Source organism: Bombus vosnesenskii, unplaced genomic scaffold (genome assembly GCF_011952255.1).
Source record: "Bombus vosnesenskii isolate JDL3184/JDL3185 unplaced genomic scaffold, Bvos_JDL3184-5_v1.1 scf7180000013266, whole genome shotgun sequence".
NCBI classification, from domain to species: domain Eukaryota; kingdom Metazoa; phylum Arthropoda; class Insecta; order Hymenoptera; family Apidae; genus Bombus; species Bombus vosnesenskii.
This window is the reverse complement of record NW_022882926.1, coordinates 4449968-4471727: the sequence shown is the minus strand read 5'-3', so window position 1 is coordinate 4471727 and position 21760 is coordinate 4449968. Positions and strand designations below refer to the sequence as shown.

Here is a 21760-nt window from a genome sequence, read left to right as displayed (position 1 = left end):
AATAGAAAAGAATGTCTCTTTCGGCAATTCAAAAAAGTCGGGTTGTCAGAGACATCAGCATAGATGGAAACAAGGAAGATGAGGGCTTCGCGCAACCTAAATTCGCGTAACATTTTTATCCGTTTTCATGTTCCAATTTTACCCTTTGAAGCATCGACACGCAACTAAGAAGCACGTAATGCGATTCTATTTTTCCATTTATCGTTCATCCCTTTGTCCAGCACTCGCAGAGCGTCGCATTTAAAGCATTATCCACTCGATCCGAACAAAAAAGAAACGCAATTAACGGGGACGAGGTATACATGCGTGTTTCGATCGGAAAAACTCGTGGAGATCGGAACGTAATTTCCATGCGCGATATCGACTGTCGCAGCGCGGACTTGACACTCGATATTCCGGCAAAATACCTGGTAAATTTATTACCGATAACAGAATTTCGAACAGTTCGATGGAACAACCTCTGGCGGGGCGGAAAAAATTGACGTCGAAAAAAAAAAAAAAAAATATAGGAGTGTCGGGGGAAAAAATATCGGGAAAGCCTGTTGTCCAGCTGGTCGTAGTACCGGGATTTTCATCTCAAAAATCCAGGTTCTCCAATTAGGGAGGGTGCTGCTAACGGCGCGTGCGTGTGCATGTCAACGATATAAAGAAAGGAAAAAAACATTTCTCCGACCTTTTCTTTTTCCTTTTTCATTTAAATATATACTGCTCGTGACTCGACAGCTCGTGTATGCTTCCCAAGGTAAATGGCAATTTTCTACGTACAAGAGAGGCAGGAAATTAGAAAGGTTCGTCGAGATGGCAAACGGATAGGACCCATGGCCCGAAAATAATTATCAATTATAAATTAATTTCGAATTAATGAGCGAAAACCGGCTTCGTGGCGCGCGCGCCGCTCCACAATGAATCCCTCTCCCCGGGGCTAACTCGTTACTACAGTTGTTGCTGCTGCTGCCAGCCGTTGGTGACGCTACTACCGGCAGCTAATTAACTATTAATTAAGAACTTAATTCCAATTATATGTGTTCTTCGACTAATTGGATCCACGAAACACATTGCTAACGTCACACGGTTACATAGATACGATTACTACGGCTACCTTCATATTTCTTCCTATGGAATTATTTCCATCGAAGTTTTCACAGTTCATATTAGTAGCAACGCATTTGCAATATCGTGTGCGATAGTTTTATCGCAAGCAAAATAATAAGAATCGCGTGAAAGAACAATGAAAGGATGGCACGATCTTAAATGTGTACGAGCGTGAGTTCTAAAAAACGTTCCTTTGAGATCGTACGCGCAAATTTGTAACTCGTGTTTTGTCTCGTTGTGTCGCTTGCGAATGGATAGGTAAGCGAGTGGTCTTTGATATCGCTTCGAAAAGTCTTCTCTTTCTTTCCTTTGCGTCGATATTTCATTGCTGACTTAATCTAGCCTGAAAATGTATGGTTGAAGTTAACACTGAGAATTGCGTTGGATAAGTTGTTACAGATGTCGCGAAACTAAAGTTCTTTAGTTTTGTGAAAAAGGAAGCATAACCAAAGCTAGTTTTCCAAATGTGTTAGCACCGAGAAAGCCACGAAAGCTTGGAAAAGAGAAGGCGAGAGAGGAATTTCGACGAAGTTTGAGTAAAACAGTTTCATGAACGCGACCGACATAGAACACATGGTATGCGAAAATAGCGAAGGCGGCTTTTAAAATGTATTGTTAATCCTTCCTTTCTGTGCTGGCGTCTGTATTCTACTCTCTTGCTTTCGTCCGCGTTGCACTTCGTCGCTTTTTCAAAACGCTTCTCCAAAGTCAAACGAATAGCTTTATAATCATTGACGAAGTTCGCTGAAAAGAAAAAAGAAAAAAAAAAGAAAAAAAGAGAACGTCAGGGATGAAAAGCGTATCGTTTTTTACTCTAAACTATATTGTGCGACGTTTACAACGTCGTTCCTTCCAATAGATTTTTGTTTCACTTGGTTAGGAATCACCTAATTATCCGAGAAAATTATATTAATTCGATATACCTATATACCTTGTTAGAACTATCGAGTTTTCAACTATTCTTCGGTTTGTAGTTACTTAACGAAAACTATCGCCAATGTTACTCTCATCTCGGTACGGTCGATAAGAAGGAAAGTATTCCTGCTGTGTCGTCACGAAGACGAAGAACTTAATGAGGAAGCGTCGGGCGCATTCAGTGGATTCAAGCAAATTTCTTGCATGCCGGCTTAATTTTATCCAACATTTCTTCCTTGCCCATACACGCGCCTCTCTATACCATCCAGCAGCGTCTTTTCTGAGCCGAGCGTCAAATAAATTTTGCTCTATTTATTCTATCAATCTTGTAAAAAGACTTGGACTCGTAGCATAACTACCAGCTTCGGGCAGAATCACTTTCATTAAAGCGAAAGGATAATTAAAATAACATGGTAAGCATAACAACCGAAGAGTGATCACCATTTCGTTCGTCGAGTTTGAAGAAAGAACGTAAAAAATATTTTTCCTATCTTTACAGACCACTGATTGCAATATTTTCCACGAACAACGCCAATGAGTTTGCATGCACGCATATGCAAAAAATGAAGGAGTCGAATGGAAAATAAATATTTGAGGCTCGACTGTGCACAGCTTAAGACACCGAGCATGGAGCTCGCTCGATGCATTGTTTCACAAGATTGTAGAGAGGCCTCTTTACGCCACCCCGGCACCGCGTTGCTTCCTGCTGCCGGCTTTTTAAGTATGCTTATTTACCGCAAGCCGTCGAATCAATCGCTTTGCACGTCGGAGAACGTAGACGCAAGTGGATGCTAATAACCTGAAGAAAATGGTGTTGCTATATGTACTGCATCGCAACTAATGGAAAATATCATAGGTACGAATTGCCGTGTATCTTTTCATATTATTCTTACGATAAATTGCAATTATTATTTTGTACGGACTAGCTGACGCTAATAATATCGCATCGAGGGTTTGAAGTTTATACGTATTTTCTTTCCAAGCGTATCCTACGAGATTAAGTGAGAAAAAAGGAACAAATCCAGACAAAATTCTTTCTCTTTGTACGAAGAAGTCGAACGATATTTTAGATCTGCGGCTCGAGACGCAGCACTGCATCTCCTAACTAGATCGTGTCGCACAATCGTGGAAAAGAAATAGCGAATGACGACGTATTCTCGTATTCTCGCGTGAGAATGATCGATATTAAACACGGCAGGAAGCGTCAGGATGGCTAAGTAGGAGGCTGTAACCAAATCGATTAATCAAATCCAGTTAGCTATTACGGGACCAGCGGGACACGTTTGCCCTCTACCCTGATATATTCCCGGCTTCCCAGCGACCGATGCTTCTCTCTCCTCTAATTTGTCCTGGATCTAATCCGTTCGTAGTGCCCTCGAATATCGTGGGATGTCGCGACCTCCCTCGGGAACTACGCTAGGGAGACACCGTGTTTGCGCATACAGCCACTTCAGAAGCAATTGTTTTTAATCTTCTCGATGAGAGAACTCGCAAGATTACGCTTGCTCGTATACGTCGTCGTTCTAACAAATTGACCGTCACTCTGAAACGTTTTATTGGATTTAATATGACATTGGACAAGGTCGATCGAACGACTGAATTTGAGTGTGAGTTTTGCAGAAAACAGATAGCGTCTGTAGACTATGTTCTCTCGCAATTATTAATAACTGAATATTTTGGGCGCAAGTTTCAGGATGTCGAGCATTCCTTTGAAATTTGCAACTCAAAGTCTTTTTCCAAACTTTCCTCATTTTCTGTAGTAAAGTATATCAATTTCAAAGTTGCAGTCTGCGACCAAAGCATACATCAAACAGGCCGCGACTTGGAGAGTCAGCAGCCAGAAACTTCAACCCCCTTCTTTCGTTCCTCCCAACGTCCTGCCCGCGATTACGAACAGCGGAACACAATCATCCAGGAAAGTATCTTCCTCAACTGCTGTCAGGAGCACCGATAAAAGGAAGAAATCCAGCAACTTCAGAGAAAACTTTGCGGTCTACTCGGCCAGGAGCACAGACTTTGTGCACACAGAGGCAGCCGGAGAGGCAGCTCTCGAAACACCCTCTCGCGTGAAAACAGTGGTAGTTTCCTGGCTAAATATATTCACGCCATGCGTACGTACACGCTGAGACCAGGCAGTGTTATTTCGCGCACTCACACAACCAACTCTTGGCGATTACACGAAGATTCCATCGCACATCCCCACACGTTTACGGTGGTTGACGCGAATGTACGTGTGCGTGTGTTCCGAGTAGCTGAGAAAATGTGCGTGTGTATGCATTGGCTCGTGGAGCATCGCGGAGAGGGTGGCGAGAGACGGTGGCGATACTTGGTGGTGGTGGTGGTTGCGAGTTCCTAAGCGAGGGTGTGCGCGGCGCTGTCGGGTTTCAGGGTGGTTGCAGGGTGGTTGCCATCGGTGTGTGTCGGTGGCAAGCCGGTTACCAGGCAACCGGCAATAAAGGAGCGTGGATAGCCAATGGCGGCCCTCAATACACCCCTTCGTCTAACACGGCTTGTTTTCCGTGCTTAAGAGCGAGACAGAAGGAGCTTTTGCTTTAGTAGCTGTTAAGACCTTAAACCCGTGGCCTTGCTTGGCTGGCTTGCGCCAGACTGCTCGTATCTAATAGAACCTCTTAGAAACCGACGGCCTGTGTTTCTTCGATAATTGATATTCTAATCCTGCCTGATGCTGCCTCTTATCGTCACTGATCGAACCCCATGAAATTGCGTTTAACGTTTCATAGACGGGCAACGGCGTCCATTCATCGATATACTTTTCTTTCGTTTCCGTTAAGTGGACGGTACGAGGCGATACTCTTTTTCTTTGGTTATAGTAGGTAACGATATCAGTGTTTCAAAGATTTTTCTATTCCGCCATAATATTTGCTTGAAGAAAGTCACTCATCTCATCATTATCAGAATAAAAAGCAGAAAGTACTAATGCATTTTTGTACAAATTTTCGCACGCGTTCAATCGCATAATTTACTCCTATCTACTTTGTTTTACGTTTTCAATAGGGTCAACATCTGCCCTTTGGACTCGCCATTCGTTGAAATTGCATCCAACTGGACACCGGACAGAAGACTCGATCCGGTGAAAACCGGTCGAGAGAAAGGGAGGCTGCCGAACGACGAGTTTACATCGAGCAAATGGAAACGCGCGAAGTGTTACGAGACGGAGGGTGGGTCAGAAACGTCGTCACGTTGTTACACAGTGGCCCGTGTGTACGCTATCCCATGGGGAGAGCGAAGGTAGCACGTAGCACACCCCTGGGACGTCTTCAGTCGTCACTTGTCCGTATTAAACCAGGGTACTAATCCCGAAATTTAATTTGAAAATCTTTTCATAGCATCGTCGTTCATCCCTTCTTCTTGTCCATCTTTCTCCAGCTCTCCCTTCCGCGTGTTCGCTATGCACCGCGAAGTCGTTTTAAACCCAGAGAATTACCCGGTCTTTTGTGCGTCGTAATTGAAAATTCGTTTCCGCCCCTTTTCGCGGCTCGGAGAACGGATAAATGCCCTTTCGTGGATTCATCGAGAGAAATTACCTCGTCGCCGTGTGAATGAGACGACCCGTCGTCTTCTTGTCGTCTTCTTCTTGGTCCCGTTCCGCGAGACGCCCGATTTCCTCGTTTCGGCCTGGCTGCCATTTTATAAACGAAACTACGTAAATACGAGACGAGCTAGTGAAAGCAGCTGGATGATTAACGAAACAAATGCTAGTTTCCTCGCCGTTTTCGTGCTGGTATCGCAAACATTGTCAGGAAAAATTGAACCTGTCCCGTAACAATGGATAATTAAAAACTCATGGATTATCTCGTTATCGAACAACAGATTGTTATCAAGAAAGTAATTATGTACTGTCTTAAATATCATTAAAGAAATGCTACTAATTAATAAATTGTCCTTTGAAAGTTTATTCATAAGGTGCAATCGTTTGTTAGTCATTCGTAATTCAGGATGTGAAATCGAGTAGTAATCCCATCCGATATTACGAGTCAATTTGATACGTCACCCTTCACTTTGCTCTACCTATCATTCCCAGGAATCAACGCGTGAAAGATAAAGATAATAAGGTGTATTCGTACAGTTATTACAAATTTTTAAAGCATCATAAAATACGCAGTGGTAATTTTATCACTGGCAAATAACGAAAACGATTATAAATAATAATAAAGTTAATATAGAAATCTCAAAATGACTCCGTCACTGATTTCTCTATCGATAGTAAGATTTATTTCCATAAAAATAAAGAATCAGCTAAGTAACGACAACTGAGGCCAACGGAATCCAAGGAAAGTCATCGTTTTTACATTTGTGGAACTTACACATACCCCCTCGGACACAGAGTGAGAAATACCGACGCAACATGAAAAATGCATCAGATAGAAAATTATTTATCGAGCGCGTGAAACATGTAACGTAGTCGTTTACATAGCCGAAAGGGCGAATGGAGCGTATCCGAGTGCAGTCGATGCTGGGATACATCCCTCGGGATGTTTCGGTAGATTAGGGACCCTCAACGCTAGGTAGTTTTGCTGCACCATGTAACACGCTGTAAAACACTTGTAACAGACCGACAGTAGCTTAGGGTAAGCTGCTAATGCTTTCACGATGTTTTCGGGGTCGAATTAATTTGACCGGTTCGATCGCGCGCCCTCTAGAGACTTCAACTCGATTCGCCTCGTGCGTTTTGTCTCTCTTCGCATTTTTTCAATCTTCCTTTATTTTTTCAACGCGCTTAAATTAGAATTCCGTAATAGAAAGAAAAAATGGTTGTCCGAGAAGCATTGGTAACAGATTCAAATTGCAGGGTTGCATAGTAGAGAAAGATGGGCGCTGTAATTATTTTAGATACAGCGTTCGAGGCCGACAATGGTAACGAAGACGTATAATTAACGTTCAGGAGGTGACACGGAGGGAGATGAGTTTTCTTTTAAGCAGCAGGAATTACGTTGTTTCTCGAGCCACCGATTCGCGCATCCAGCGTGCATAATACAGCAGTAATTAAGTTCTCGGGTAAAACTAGTTCCCGACAGGTTATTTCATGAAAACTCGACGGTTTAATCACGGTTACTGCGAAACGCGTTTCATCGATCCCGGACTTCACAATCAGGAGACCGTGGCCCCCTTGAATGGCGATAATTAATGAATAGGACGCGGCCGAAGAAAAAAAAACGAGAAAAAAATAGAATAACGAATTCGTGGGCGTACTTCTTGGAAGCGCTTCTCGACTCTTTTGCTCTCGTCTACCCCACGCGGTTCCTCCGTTTCTTTTTCTTCCAAGGGCTTCACACCTCGTGGTCAGAAACGTGTTTTCACGAGCTTCTCGTACCATTCTCCCTAGCCCGCGGTGGCCATGCTCGAAATTCGACCCTCTACGAATGGTGTGAATATTATGATGGCCACGCATTCAGGTGCCAGCTAGAGACAATGGGTAAAGTGTTGATTGCCCGAAAACAACGCGTTTTTTTACTTACACGAACGTACTTTGTTCTACGCTGTTCGTGAGCAACTAGTCTTCCGTCGTAGAATGTTCAAGGTCTTCTTGTTCGTCCACCGAATAGAAAGTGGTCTTTTCTATCGATTCCACAAAACTACGTAGTTTCCTTTGCACGTCGTAGTTTCTTGTTCACAATTAAATCGAACCGAGCGAATAGTCTTAAAACGAAAAACTGAAACTAACAAGCTGGATGTGAACGTTGGAGTAGAGAGTGCGTGGTCCATTCACGTGTCCAATTAATACTGAAATTGCTGCTATCAAGCAGCGCATTAGGCACTTTCGTGTGATTAACGCGAGTGTTTCGCGCAGAGCTTTCAAAGTCGCGGGCAGAAAAGCCTCGAATCCGGTGAAAGGAAAGTAGTAGCGGGCGGCAAACAAGAGAGATGAGTCACGCAATTTCACCGAGGATGCTCTCGCGCTTGTCTCTCTCGCTGTCTACAGTCCGCCTTCACAAAATTACATTAAATACTTAACGCATACACGACCCTCTTCCGTCGTGTGCTCGGACGGTACACGAAACGCATAATTACGAGTCCTCGCAGGAAATTCAAGAGGGTTACAGAGAAGGTGTGCACGGATGTTACCGCCCCGACGCGGCAGGACGTGGTTTTTAGCGAATCGTCTCCCGGAAAACGAGGGAAGCTCTCGGGACGAACACCAACGACTGAGAGGCCGGCGACGCCTTGGCAATTCCCGAAATAAATTCGCTTCTAGCGCGTGTGCGATGCAACTTTGTGTCACAGCAACCCTTACGTAATATACGAGAACAGTAAAGAAGGAGCTTCGGGGAATAGATGAACAGAAACATTTGACTAGCGAGAGATACGACACACACGCTGCTAGTCGAAGGGTTAAAAGAGAGACAGGACGATTGAAGCAGGGAAACGGTAGAAGAGCGCGCACGTGAGAAAGAGGGAGGGAGGAGAGGAATAAAGAGGGAGGGTGGGTGCACCCCATGCTAGCTACCCCTTTCGACTGGGCAGTGCCGGCATAAGTCAGGAATTCCTGGCACGCGGTATATTGCGCGGGGGTGGAGGCCCGGCGGTTATAAGCTATAGTCTCCGGCGTGGCATGGCATGCACAGCCATTTACTTCATTATGTCATTAAGCTTAATGGCCCTGGCCCTAACACGGTTCTAGACTATAGCCACTTCTACAGTTCGTCCCCATTAACTCCTCTCTCGTGCCCTCGCTAGCTAGTCCCCCACTGCCACCTCCTGTCCACCCACCATTGGTGTACTCTTGTCTGCTAGCATTCTCGTGAACCAGCCCGGGCTTACAATGAGCATCGACTTTACGCCGATGACCGGCTGAAATTGCTGGCGGCGTCGTGGAAAATTTCCCGAAGCTGGCCCAACCCAGACGTATGCGAACGTCGATACTATACTATGCCGTTGTTTCCGCGTTACTTTCACGAACAACGATGACCAAGGAAAACAAAGGACATTTTGGTAGACGTGCGAGAAACTCTTGTCGCGTTGTGTCGCACAGGTTCCAGCGAATAATGATAAATTCTTTCCTAGCACATCGCCAACAAACTATCCTCGAGCCGGGAAAAATGTGTACAAATTAATTCGACCCTCTCCAGCCGCGACTATTAGCGCGTTATAAAACCCCGAAACGCTCACGACGAAGCCACAAGCGGTAGCTTTTAATTAGAGAATCGCGAAAGAATCCCAGACACGATGGGACAAAACTCACTCGTTAACGGAGAACGCGCCAACTAAGTGGCCGGATCTGGTGAATAATTGTTCGCCTGAAAACTGCCTACAATCGCATCCATTCTAAAGGCTAGGGATCGAGATCGACGTCATGCGGAATACTCGTTCGCGACTCGCGCAGCCGCTCTAAATCTAGCCGCGCGTCCTACTAGGTTTCATTTCAGCACGCGGGCGAGCACCCGCCGGTCCGGAAACAGTAGATTTTATGTTGATGATCGGGTGAAATTGTCGGCTACATTGCGTAAAATTTATGATATTCATAAGAGTCGCGCGATCATGTACGTGGCAGTGGCACGAAGCGAGCTTTCAGCCAACCCCTTCCAAATCCGTGCTCGATGGAGACGCGAGGGTCGCAAACTTGTTACAGCACTGCTTGGGGTTCTAATAATTGGAGAGCGCCAAGCCAACGTTCCACCACTCCTGGACAAAAATATTACTTATCGAGGCACGATGCGTGTTTCGCTACAACCATTTCGATCAATTTTTGTCAGGCCCGGAAATTTTAAAATAATTCTTCCTTCCCGTTTTTAGTTTACTTGCAAGCGCATACATAATAATAAATGCATAACTGTGAATTGTAATTAAATCAGTTTTAATAATTCGCATAATTTTCTGTTTAAAAACAGGTAAGAGAGAGAGAGAGAGAGGGTAAAGGAGGCTTTCGTTCGAATCAATTTAGTGACACGAATTAACAATGCCGTGCAAGCACCCTTTGAAAATAGAGCGACTAAACATCAGGAATTAAATGAAAAGCGGAGCTACAGCTTGAAATTGTTCCACGAGTGAATGATTTCATAATTATTCTCCGAGTGGCGGGCTATGCTCGATTCAATAATACCGGCAATGCGATACGCTCAATGGCGCAATTAATCGTTCCATGGCTACAGACTTCACAGATCTTCAATAGCGAGTCACATTTCACGTTTGTGTGTCGATCGTTGCCTGTAAATCGTCCAACTTCTTGTCATCCGACGATCAATCGTAATCGCATTAATAGACTACCGACTTTGATTTTGAAAAGTTTCCGCAATGACTCCTGGGAATCTCTTTTAATTGGATCACGAGCAACGAACAGTGAACGAAACACATGTAACGTCTCAGGGAAGTGTTGACTGGTGACTGTTTTCGAAGTAACCTAATATTTTTGCAGCCGAACTACATATTTTGTTCCTTGGCGCCAGACAAACCTACGTCCACACATGTCGAACTAAATTTAGTTCCTGAACTAAGAAGACTTTGCCCTATCTTCACAGTCGCCGTAGAACTATCTTTTTCCCCTTACCATGTTTGTTTTATCAAGTGGTTGGAATATCGCTGTACTCAATTTCGTTTATTACGAAGTAAACGTTCAACGCCTCAGCAAAGATACAAAATAGGAAACAAAAGTTAGATGAAAGATGAACAGGTCGAGACGCTTGGAGGGTATGCAAATTAAAAAATTTAACCTTCGAAACGGTATATGGCGCGAAGTTTGAATTGGTAAATGGAGGAATTATTTGAAGTTGACTAATCTTGACAAAGGACGTCAACGAAGGAAGGGACCAGGTAACTTAACGATCGGTCGGACAAACTCCTCAACGTCTCGTTCACTCCCCTCAAGGTCGACGAGAAGAGTCTAATTGTCCCTTCCAGAAGAGAGACTTGGCAAGCTTTCAAATTTCTTTGCTTATAAATTCATAAGGACTCCGGAAAATACACCTCCTCGAAGGAAATTTATTGAAATTAGTGCAATTAGCGGATTCCGGTGGATCCACTGACGAAAGAACGCGACGCGGCTAAGATGGCTCGTGATATCGATTCGCGCATCGATTACAACAACGATGCAAGTGGAATCGAACGATTATATTATGACGCACTCTGCACCACCATCGAGTAATGTACGATACAACGATGGTGTCTTTCTTTAATTGAAGGAACGCGTCAACCCGCTGGCAAGACTCGTAAAGCTGTCTTTCAAACGTAGAACCATAAGAAATTTAATCCAGAAGAGCTCTCACATCCTCAACACCCCGTTTTAAACAGCCACCATTGTCTTTCTCACTTCAACCGACCCATCGACGCCGGTCGAAAGAAAGACGCACGTGTAACCCCATCGTGTCGGGTAATAAATTCGTGCGAGAATCCTACACAGTTCCGTGTTACTTGGCATTAGTTCTTATCCGTTCTCTGCATCTCTGTCTATCTCTTTTCCCTCTACCGAACTTTCATCCCTTCCACGGCAGAGGCTCGCCCTCTTCCGCTCAATGGAACGCGCCCATCGTGGAAAATCGCACCGGTGAAAAGGTGTGAATCTCCGGCCCTCGAAAAAGGACGACAATGCCCGTGTTGGCGTGGCACAATGAGCCTCTAAACCCACAATGTAGCCACTGTATCTGTACGAACGGCAGCAAGAGGGCTTCTCCTCTCGCGCGCCACCCCCGCACACCCCAACCCTTTTTCATCGGCACAATCCTACCGCAAGGAGTCGAGGATGCCTGGATGTTCTCGAAAGCACATTTTTCAGCCGCATAATATTTATTCGTCCGCGGGTTGTATCGCTTTAAAGTGGTACCAGTGAAACCGAAGACTTTCTCGTGAATCGACAGAGAGACATAGACGGCTGTATGATGAAAAAGGGTTGAAATTATGATCGTCATAGAGGAACGTTATGTCGTCAGTTTCTAACCACCACCACGCCCATTTCTGTCAAAATATTTCTGAAGTTACGAATCAACTTCCTATTTTCCCTCCTCGTACCTTCCCCATCACCGTGATACTCTATTCTTTTGGATACTCTATTCCTTTCTCTGTAGGAGTACATTCAGCTAGCATTGCCCTACGAAAGGGTTCGAAATTTTTATGTGCCAGCCTACCCAGCCTCGCACTCACGAAAATACACGAGTGTGTGAATCGGTGTGGCGAATTTCCGTATGCTCGTAGAGCGCACACGAGCACGCAGATCGTTGTTCATTGTATTGTGAAGCTCGCAGGACATGGCGTCCTGCTTTTTGTCGGGACCAGCTGAGTCAAAATGGCCTCCGGTCGATGACGTCACGATTTCACGTGCTCCACGCAATAGGTATACGCATCGATCCCGGCTACGTGTCGAGGTTCCAACCACTAGGTATGTACATTCGTACATACGTCGTGAATTCCTTCCTCGTTCTCTGTTCTGTTTCGTCGAGCCAAAAATTTTTTTCGTTACAGGAAAATTCTATCGGACTAAGACTGATCGCGAACGGAACGTCGCGAAGCTAATGACCTCTATTCAGAACGCGCTGTTAAAAGTGTGAGCGCTTCTGGCTCTCTCAAAGCCGCGGGAACTACTAAATTCACCACGCAAGAACGTGTAACGAGTTCCTATTAAAAATAAGCGTCCTTTCACCGGCTCAAAGTTTCGACGCCATTCAATCCGAAAGATGAATTTAACCGGTTATTAGAAAGGGTATCATTCTGCTCGGTCATAATTGCGTTCTGAATATATGTAAGTAGCGCTAGAAAAATTCAAAGTATATAAAACGCCCTCGACCGGTGGGCTCCAATTGCGACATATTACTTCCTGTCGCAAATGAGCGAAGATATTCACATGACAGACTCGTTTGTCGATCAGAGGAAAGCTGGATACTGATTAGTCATATTTCCTATTCGTTCATTTGCGTGGCTACGAAAAATCTTGGCGACATACTTCGGATTCTTCTTTGCTAAGAGGGAAAATATACGCATTCGTATCGAACGAGTACGGTAAGTCGATCCAAAGTGTCCTTTTACGGATTTTAAAGCGAAATTCTTCTTCGGTATTATGCCCAGCTTCTAAGATTTTCCTTACGGGCGTACACCCGTTTCACGTTATTGCGGTGCTAATGAGCTCCAGCTAGTAATCAAAGCAAATGTTTCATGACACGAGTGAAAACCGTTTGAAGGCTTTTCCTTTATGTCGTTTGGCCTTCGTCGCGCGGCTCGCTCACCTCTATTTTTGTCCTCGCTCCTAAACTTCGTTTCATGTAAACGCCATCATCGTGTACGCTCGTTGATCGCGCGCGATCGAAGGAAACCCGTTTTTTCTTCTTTTTCCATTTTTCTTCTTCCTACTTTTTTTTTCTTCGTTTTAACCGGCAGAATATTTTAAGTAAATTATATTTTCGCAAATCAGTATGTTATCTGGTGGCGTGTGTTTGATTACAATTCATTCCCCATGTTTACCCTGCAGCCGGTGGTACAGGTTCGTGCAGACAAACCGCTGCTCCAGGCACTGACTGTTACTAATTAAGGGCGGTTTCAGTACGCGTGTTAATTCTTAATTAATATCTTTGTTGCCTCCTCCGACGTGGCAGCCCTCGGCACCCATTTCTCGTTCGTTCTCTCATTTTCTCTCCCACTCCCTTCTCACTCCCTGTTTTTATCCTCCCTTTTTCTCTCATCTGCTTCTTCTCACCCGTAGCACCTCCGCTTTCTCACTTTTTTCTCTTCTTCGTTCTGGCTCTCCTCGTCTCTGCTCCACGTTCTTTTCCTCTTGCTTTTTCTCGCGTGTTCAACCCTCTTTCTTTGTCTGTTTTTAGCGACACCCCAGCCCTGCACCGTCCACCCACTTCTCTTCTGGAGTCTCTCGAATGAAAGGAGATGTATGGGAACACACGCTCATCTCGAGCCACTATGATAGGTACAATCGGTCACGAGTGACGAAAGGAAAAGCAAGAAAGGACTGCGGAGGAAGCGCGTTCCTCCGATTTACCGCTCGACTGTTTCAACCGGAGAATCTCTTTCGCGACGAATCGAGAAATCGTTGGTTAACCCCTTTGTCGCTTAACCCTCGCGATTCCTCTTTCTCTTTCCCTTTCCCTTTCTTCCTCCCTTCTCTTTTCGACACTTTCTCGCAAGCACCTAAATTGTTTTCTCGAGCTTCCTTTCGCTTCTTGAACGATGAGTGACAATTAATTACGAAACAGCCACACTCGTCTCGACGTTCCACTGTGGAAAAAGTAATCCTGCCAGTATATTCGGCCAAGAGTTCTGTCTTTCTCGAGCGACATCACGAGTTCTACCCCTGTTTCGATCCACGCTTGGAAAACTTTCTTCTCTTCGACCGAGGGATTTCACCGGCAAATACTCTTCAATCGTAATAGCCAGCGGGGACTTTCGAGATCTCGAATGAGCCTCGCGCGTACTATTTCGCGAACAGTCAACAACGTTCGGCTCCACATTGAACGGTAGTGCTCTTTGAAATCGAGCCCTTTACGACAAAAATATCTGCAAAGTCGCCGTGCCGACTCGAGCGGTTCTATTAATCAACCACCGGTTTCTTCTTGCTTCGGTGCACTTCGTTTTCCATCGAAGAAAAATATTCTTTACTTTCCCTTTGACCCTTCTTGTTCCCAACTTCGGCTTTCACCTTTCCTCTCGTGCGTATACCTTTTCCTTTTTAGCTATTCTTTGCCTTTCTGCCGATATGCATTATTTAGCAATAAATCAGAAGCATCAACTACAACTTTATTTCTTCATCGACGTGTTGAAGAAACGGTAAGTGGTTTATATTTTCCCACGACATCTGATTTATCTTCCTTTGCTCCTTTACCCATTTCCTCGTCAATTCTTACCGACACCATTCAGAGTAATAACATAATATTTCCTTCATTCTCCGCATTTTCCTCAATTTGCTGCAAAATCCTGCTGCCTCGCTGGCAGCTAATCACTCGAGCGGCGAAATCATACCACGGAAAGTAAGATGATTGGAGCGGACATCGGGAATATCTTGTGATGATGAATCTCTGAAGCATTCGGGGGCTCGATAGATTCTGACGACGCGACGGTAGAAACAGGGAGCTTCTTGATATTTGTACCGAGGCTGTAGACTTCGTTCATCCATTGTTCGTCTTGTCTGTTTCTTCGTCCATTTACGTGATGAATCCTCATTATTTTGCTACTAACTATCTGGCTACTTGTAATCGATAAGTCGATCCTACGAATGATAAGGGATCAGATCTTTTGCGATTTAATGGATCATATTGATTAATCTACTTTTGTTTTTCTATCCCTCGATATATCGCCGAGAGTCATCCTGCTGTAGGTTAATACAATTTTTATAAAATACTGTACCGCACTTATTATTATAAAAAATTCATTACCCTTTCTCATGCCATAAGGACGTATCGCCGCAAAGAATAAAATTATAGCTTAAAGAAGCTAAAAGGATAGTATTTGAAATCTATGACCAAATTCGAATTCTCAAGATTTTGATTTACATCACTATGATTTCCAGTCTGCTTGCTGCGATTTTCTACCTTACTTTATTCGAGCATCGGTACTTGTGACAGAGAATTTCCTTCATTTTTAGTATCTGCGAATATTTAGAATTCAATTCCAGCTAACAAATCTATTTTGTCGTCTGTAGATAACTGAATTTGCTGGAAGTTGCAGGGCTGTACATTTCCGATATAATGTGCAACGGCACGCGGAAATACTGTTGCCCATACGGTTGATGGCTGCTCCTTTTTTTTATCACAGCACTATCAATATGTAATTGACATCGTGCTAGGTCGTAAACCGAAGCTGGTAGAAAAGTAGGTGGCATTCTAGCGGAAACTATACTCCACGTAAAGGCTCCCTTGCTCCATGTTTCGTCGCGTCTCCAATTTTCCAGCCGGCTTTTCTGAGCGTTGCTAGTACCACCCCGGGAGCCATGCCAGTCTCCTTTTGCTCCCAGAATCCTCCGGTATTTTCCTTTGCCGGCAAATTGGACTATTACGGCAGCGGCTTGTACCTCAGCACCGTGTCTTCGCGAAAACCGCGTATTTTCTCTCTTTCTCCACCTCCGCCTCTGCCTTCGCCTCCGCCTCCGATCCCTCACGTCGCCCGTTCGCTCGTACCCTTTTCCACATCCCTCGACAGAGGTCCTCTTACCTAGCGGGCTCAAAGTGGCGCGCAGTTGTTAAAACAACCAATTCTGTCGGGAAGCTGCTCGTTACGGACGCCTCTCTCTCGGTCCTTGCGGAATCCTTCGTAATCCTGATGGCAAACCGTTCGTCGTTCTGCTGACGCAACGGAAATTCTGGCCAATAAAATCCCTATCTTCCACGGTTCCTTCTTAACGACGCACTTTCAACACAGACTCGTGATCGTTTCCTTCAAGGAAATTGAGAATCTTCTCCGTAATTGGTACGTTTTCTTTCTTTCATCAGATCCGTTGCATTTTTACTTCTTGTTGGAAATTCGTGTGTCCTAAATACGAGGGTTTCTTTCTAATTGACTGGTATCTTAATACTAGTCCGGCAGACGATTTCGAAGAATTTTGTCCACATTTTCCCGATTCACAGTCCAAAGAGCAACGATTTAGATTTTAACGGTGGGCGTAGATATAGAATCAAGTTTCGGGAAGAAGAAAGTATCTCGTTACCGATTAGCGCTCGAATAGGGGAGGGTGTGGCATGCACCCTCGATTTCCCGAAATATTTTGACAAGAAATTTAATATTGGGGTCGCCGAGAAAACTCGAGACTAAACGAAATTATAAACGATTGCTCGTACGCTGAAAATCTTTAACACATATTCTTGAGCTTTGGAAACGTTTTAAGTGCGGAATAAGTACATGCAACGAAGTTGGAACGCAGCCCCATTAGACGCAAAGATGATACACGGAAATCATTTTCGACCTGTCGTCCCTTGTTTCGAACGACATCGCTTTGCGGGTTAAGCAAGCACGGTTTAATGGCTCGGAAAAATCGGAATCATCGCGGGTATGAATACGTAATCAGTTTTCTTCGCCGCATGACGTCATCGTATGAGCAATCTAGCCCTGTCATGGCAACCGAGATACCCGTTATAAATCCTAACATAAATTTGCGTTTTTGTAAATCATCGTGCTGTTACCACTTTACATCATAAATTTCTTCTCGAGTAACTCAGAACATGTTTTGGAATGGAATTGTCGAAGTTCTTCCGTTCCTTTTTCACACGGACTGCCAAATCGCTTTGGAACTTAATATTTGCTCCGTGAAAGTATATCAGACTGGCGATAAATATCGAACATTGTCGGGTTAGGAGCAGCGTTGCCAAGAGGAGACTCAAGCGAAATTGTCATAACCTCAGCATGGTCGTTTGCGCGTGTTTATGGACAGAAGCAAATTTTCCCAACTATATGGAATTTGTGAGGCAACCAAATTTCAAAGATATCGTATGGATGATGTTGCGTTTGTTCCTACATAACGAAGTATATTAAGAAACGTCTTACCTGGACTGGTATTCGAGAACGAACTCTTCGATTGAGAGAAACCTGGAACAGAAATAACGTTACTTTATTGGTGTGAAAAGCAAGCAATTATAAAATATTTCGGACGTTTCATAAGAAGTCTGGTTGGATATTTCATGTTGGGAATTACGGTAGAAAATATTCGTCGCAATAATAATCTATTACGAATATCAGGACTGAAAGATTCGGTAAGTAAGAGAAAGAAAGAATTACGCCAAATAAAATATAACAGGTATATTCGCGAAATGAAATTTCATTAACTAGAAATTGACTAGAATTCCGTGAAACACATTTCGAAGGAGTGGCACATGCTAGCGTTACTTTGAGACTCAACTCTGATTAACGACTTCGCGAAATTAACTCGACAATTATTTCATTAGTGCCTAGTAAGACATTTTTCACCCGGCCTCAATGGCCTTTGGGATCCAGAGAGGGAGTCATATACATATGCATATCTATACACGAGTCGAGTCGAATACGTTACCCTTAATGATTCGACCAGAATTAACTGTAATTTAATTAATTAAAATGTCATAAAAAAACACAACGGTCTTTTTTGCACGGGACCAGACGTGACCTGGGTCACCTCGTTAAAATGATTATTGGAGGAGTTGATGCTTTTGCGTAACTATAATTTAACGCAAAGTCGAACTTCCGCGTTTCATCGATGTAAAGATCAATTTGATTAGGACTTTGATCGCTCGGAGAAAAAGATGTATATTGAAGAGCAAAGTGTACATGATTGAAAACAGCAAATTGGCGGTAGCATAATGTCAGAGAAAATGCATACGATCTTAATTATTGCGTTTCCATAATTTTCCGTTTAACGAGTGACAAGTAGCTTGGCTTTCGTGTCGAGACCACAACAGCGATATTCGTAATTAAAGGCAATTTTGAAAACCGCGCGATCCTTGCCAGGCGCAGAGGTTCGTATTCGCGAGTTGGTTGGTTCGTTCGTTCGTTGCTCGCTCGTGAGATTTCACTCGTTAGTTCCGCCGTTCCTGCGGATTTAATTGCCCAACGCACGACAGAACAAATCCGCCCGTTAATCGTGCACGGGATTCTGATTCACTTTGTCGACACCTGCGGCTGACGACCGCTCGCTTTTCCATTTTCTAAAAGGTCGCTCAGGTAAACTCGCGTAGCGGTAGTCAGATACTAAACTCCTTTTCAGATACCGTGGTGGCCCCTGGAATGAAAATAAGTCCGCGTATTAAGACGTTTCGCCACGGCCATTTTCTAATAAAGTCGTTCCCGTTGGTACGGATGGCTCGTGGGGTCTGAAAAACAGGGGTTGAAAAAGATTCTCGCGTTCCTAAGAAGGTTAGGGCTCGTTGCCTCCAGTCGACGGAGCGATAAAGAGCGAGCAGAGAGGGACGAGGGGCAGAGGGTCTGGAATACGAACGCAAAGTTCGCGTTTCAGGAACACGACTTTGTGCAAGTGTATGGGCAGCTCGACACCGGGGCTCGCCGCGGTGTTGTAGTTGTAGTTGTGTCGTGGCTGGCGGCCACGGGGGTGGCGGAACTCCACCCTCAAACGACTTTAACGAGCCGCCGTCTTAAAATAGGGATGCCGAGCTTGTGCCGAGTTTGCGCGTTTGTTTGATAAATTAACCCAGAAAAGTATGCTCCACCGTCGGAGCACTTAACAAGCCTTAGAGTCGAGGAGACCATGGCAAATATGGAGCAGGGATTCGTTGATACTCCAACGGTGATTAACACTCGTTCGAGCGAACACAGTTAGACGCGAACAATGGAAAATCTTTTATTCGTTCCACGCGTCGTAAACGTATCCTGACATTTTTCACGCTACAATCGCGAGAAATGGAATGGGATACATTTTAGGGGCGCAGGATCGCGATCTGAGTGCTGTTCACTTGATGGTACGAAACGAACGCGTGTCACGAGGCATTATATTGCGGTATTATCCTGGTTTTCCTGCGTTCGTTCCGCCTTTCACGGAATCCAGTGTCCGTGCTCAACGGTGAAATTTAAACCCCAATCGTGTACACTGGTGGAAGGTTACGGATTTTTTGAAAACTCGACAATACGTGGCACGGCCCGCGCCACTGGTGACAAGACAGGGGCCTCCATTGAGAAAAATCCACTTCCTAGGTCTCGTGTTACCCGGCGTATTTTGACAGGATCGTATTGTCGTCGCGCGGCTAAGCCCTATTGACTCTATTATGGGCCTATTAGTATTATACTAGGATTTGTGGTTACTCCTTGAGAAACGTCCTTCTCTCTACTCTCCTCCTTTACGGACCTCTTTCTTACCTGAAATCGAATGTTTCGCCCGCGTTCGTCCATTCGAAACATGGTTCGAACGCGTTCCGAACGTTCAACAAATGATTTCCTTGAACAGAGTCGAGTCAACTCAAACAGTGACGCGTTCCCGCAGTTTATCGTTTGCATCGTATACTCGTTGGCCGCGTGCGTGAAAAGTTCTCATGGTCCCCGGACTGGTGACAGGTAACCAAATTAAATAAAACCCGAGATGAGTAATTAGGCCTGAAGTGGTCCAGGGACGATTCTTGATGCTCCAGATAACGAGCACTCTGTAATCGGTCTCGCTAACTGAACGACGGTTGACAAATAATTGCCGATGTAAATAGCAAAAAAAAAAAAAAAAAGAGAAAAAGAGAGGTATAGCGGCGGCCTGTGAAAAGAGCGAGTCAACGGGAGGTAAAAAATAAACTCTATCGCGGGATCCATTGACAGGGGTGAGAAAGACGGTGCAGCAGTGTGAAACCGCGCAGAGCGCACGCACGTACGCACTCGTAGATTCGAAGAGCTTCACCACGAGAAGCTACCTTCGTTTTCCAAGTCGCGAGCGCAAGCATCGCGGAATGAGCTGCTACTTAGAGAGAACGGGTGGAAACGCATTCACCGGCACGCAATCAAGACTCCTCGTGGCTGCCGCGCTATGCACGTACACGCGTGCACACGCATGTGAACCCGCGTGTTCCCGTGCTCATTCATAGCAGTGCAGTGGTAAGATTTGCTCGCGACTCCTCTCCAGTGCGAGAAAGCTGTTGCGAGTCCGCGGAACGGGTGAAAGAGTGAGAAGAGAAAGCTCGGGGTGACGATGCTATAGGAGAGAAAGAGAGGAACAAGAAACCGTGGAGAGGAACGGGTACCGGCAGAGAAAGAGAGACGGAGAGAGGGAAAGCGGAGGACTACGACGCGCGTGTGTTTGAGGCGTGAATTCATGTATGCTCGCGAAGCACTCTTCACAGGGGACAATCGAGGTGTTGGACTGGAAATCCATACCAATTTGAGCGACTTACGGTCGTTCGCTTGAAAGCCCGGTACACGCTGCCACCGGTATACACGAACGCCACGTACACGACGCTACGCGAGCTCTTGTACGCGCGCGCGTTTACGTACGCATCCATAGTTAGACGCGCGAGCGCGACGCGATACTCTGCGTCAACGCCTTGTCCCTTTACGCGTCGATTTACACTGCTCAGTTTCGAGGTCAACCGTTCCGCGCGAAAATCTCCTTCGTCGATCTCTTTGTAGCTGCGAACCCACGCAATTGTGCGATTTCAGTCACATCGTCTTGAGAAAATATAGCAATTAGCGGTTTTCATTGTTCCGAATTTAACTATCCCGTGCACCGGAGCCGCTTTCGCGGTCGATGCAAAGGTAGAAAGCAAAGAATTACAAAGAACCGAGTGACGTAGCGAGATTTACGCTAGAATTCTTGAAGGGACCTCCGCGGGGACAAAAGAGGCTCGTTGACGAGCGCTATATACGCCTCCTACTTTTCAGCGAGAGTATGAAATTAGTTACGTGCACGTGGAGGAAAGGGACGTGATGCAGCATAGAGCCAAGACCGCGTAATCGATTCGAAGTCTCGAAAGCTGGCCAGTATTTTCAATTACTTTGACCCAGTGACGCGCCATCGTCTCGAGTTAATCGAACGTACGCTCGATGTTAACCACTATTGATCCGGATTATCACTCTGTCATGACCGACGTCGAAAGCGAGCCGCGTTACAAACCGATACTCGATAATTACAATTACACTCAATTTCCACTTAATTTCGGTAGGTACATCGATCAAGTCACCGAGTCTCGACCAGAGTCCAGCGATCGCGTCCTGCTAATTAGCGATACCGTCGTATGGTTTGGTCACGATTTGCAGAAACGATGGCCGGAAATACTGTGGAATATCGAGTAGAAAGTTCCACGGTACAGTGTACGCGCGCGGGCCCGTGGTAATGGACATAGTTTGCCGGTAATGTCCGAGACTAATTCCCGTGTTATTTCATTAACGCAGCTCCCGAGGGGTTAGGCAGCCACGTCGG

General features: G+C 45.1%; 1 protein-coding gene across 4 annotated transcripts in view; it reads right to left on the bottom strand.

Moving 5' to 3' along the window:
• LOC117243534 (visual system homeobox 2-like) overlaps positions 1 to 21760 on the bottom strand; it is a 50613-nt gene that overhangs the window by 20873 nt on the left and 7980 nt on the right. For all 4 annotated transcript variants that reach the window (XM_033511112.1, XM_033511114.1, XM_033511113.1 and 1 more), the window contains exon 2: positions 17428 to 17469. In XM_033511112.1, the coding sequence (XP_033367003.1) occupies positions 17428 to 17469 (42 nt within the window). The remainder of the gene's footprint in view (positions 1 to 17427; positions 17470 to 21760) is intronic.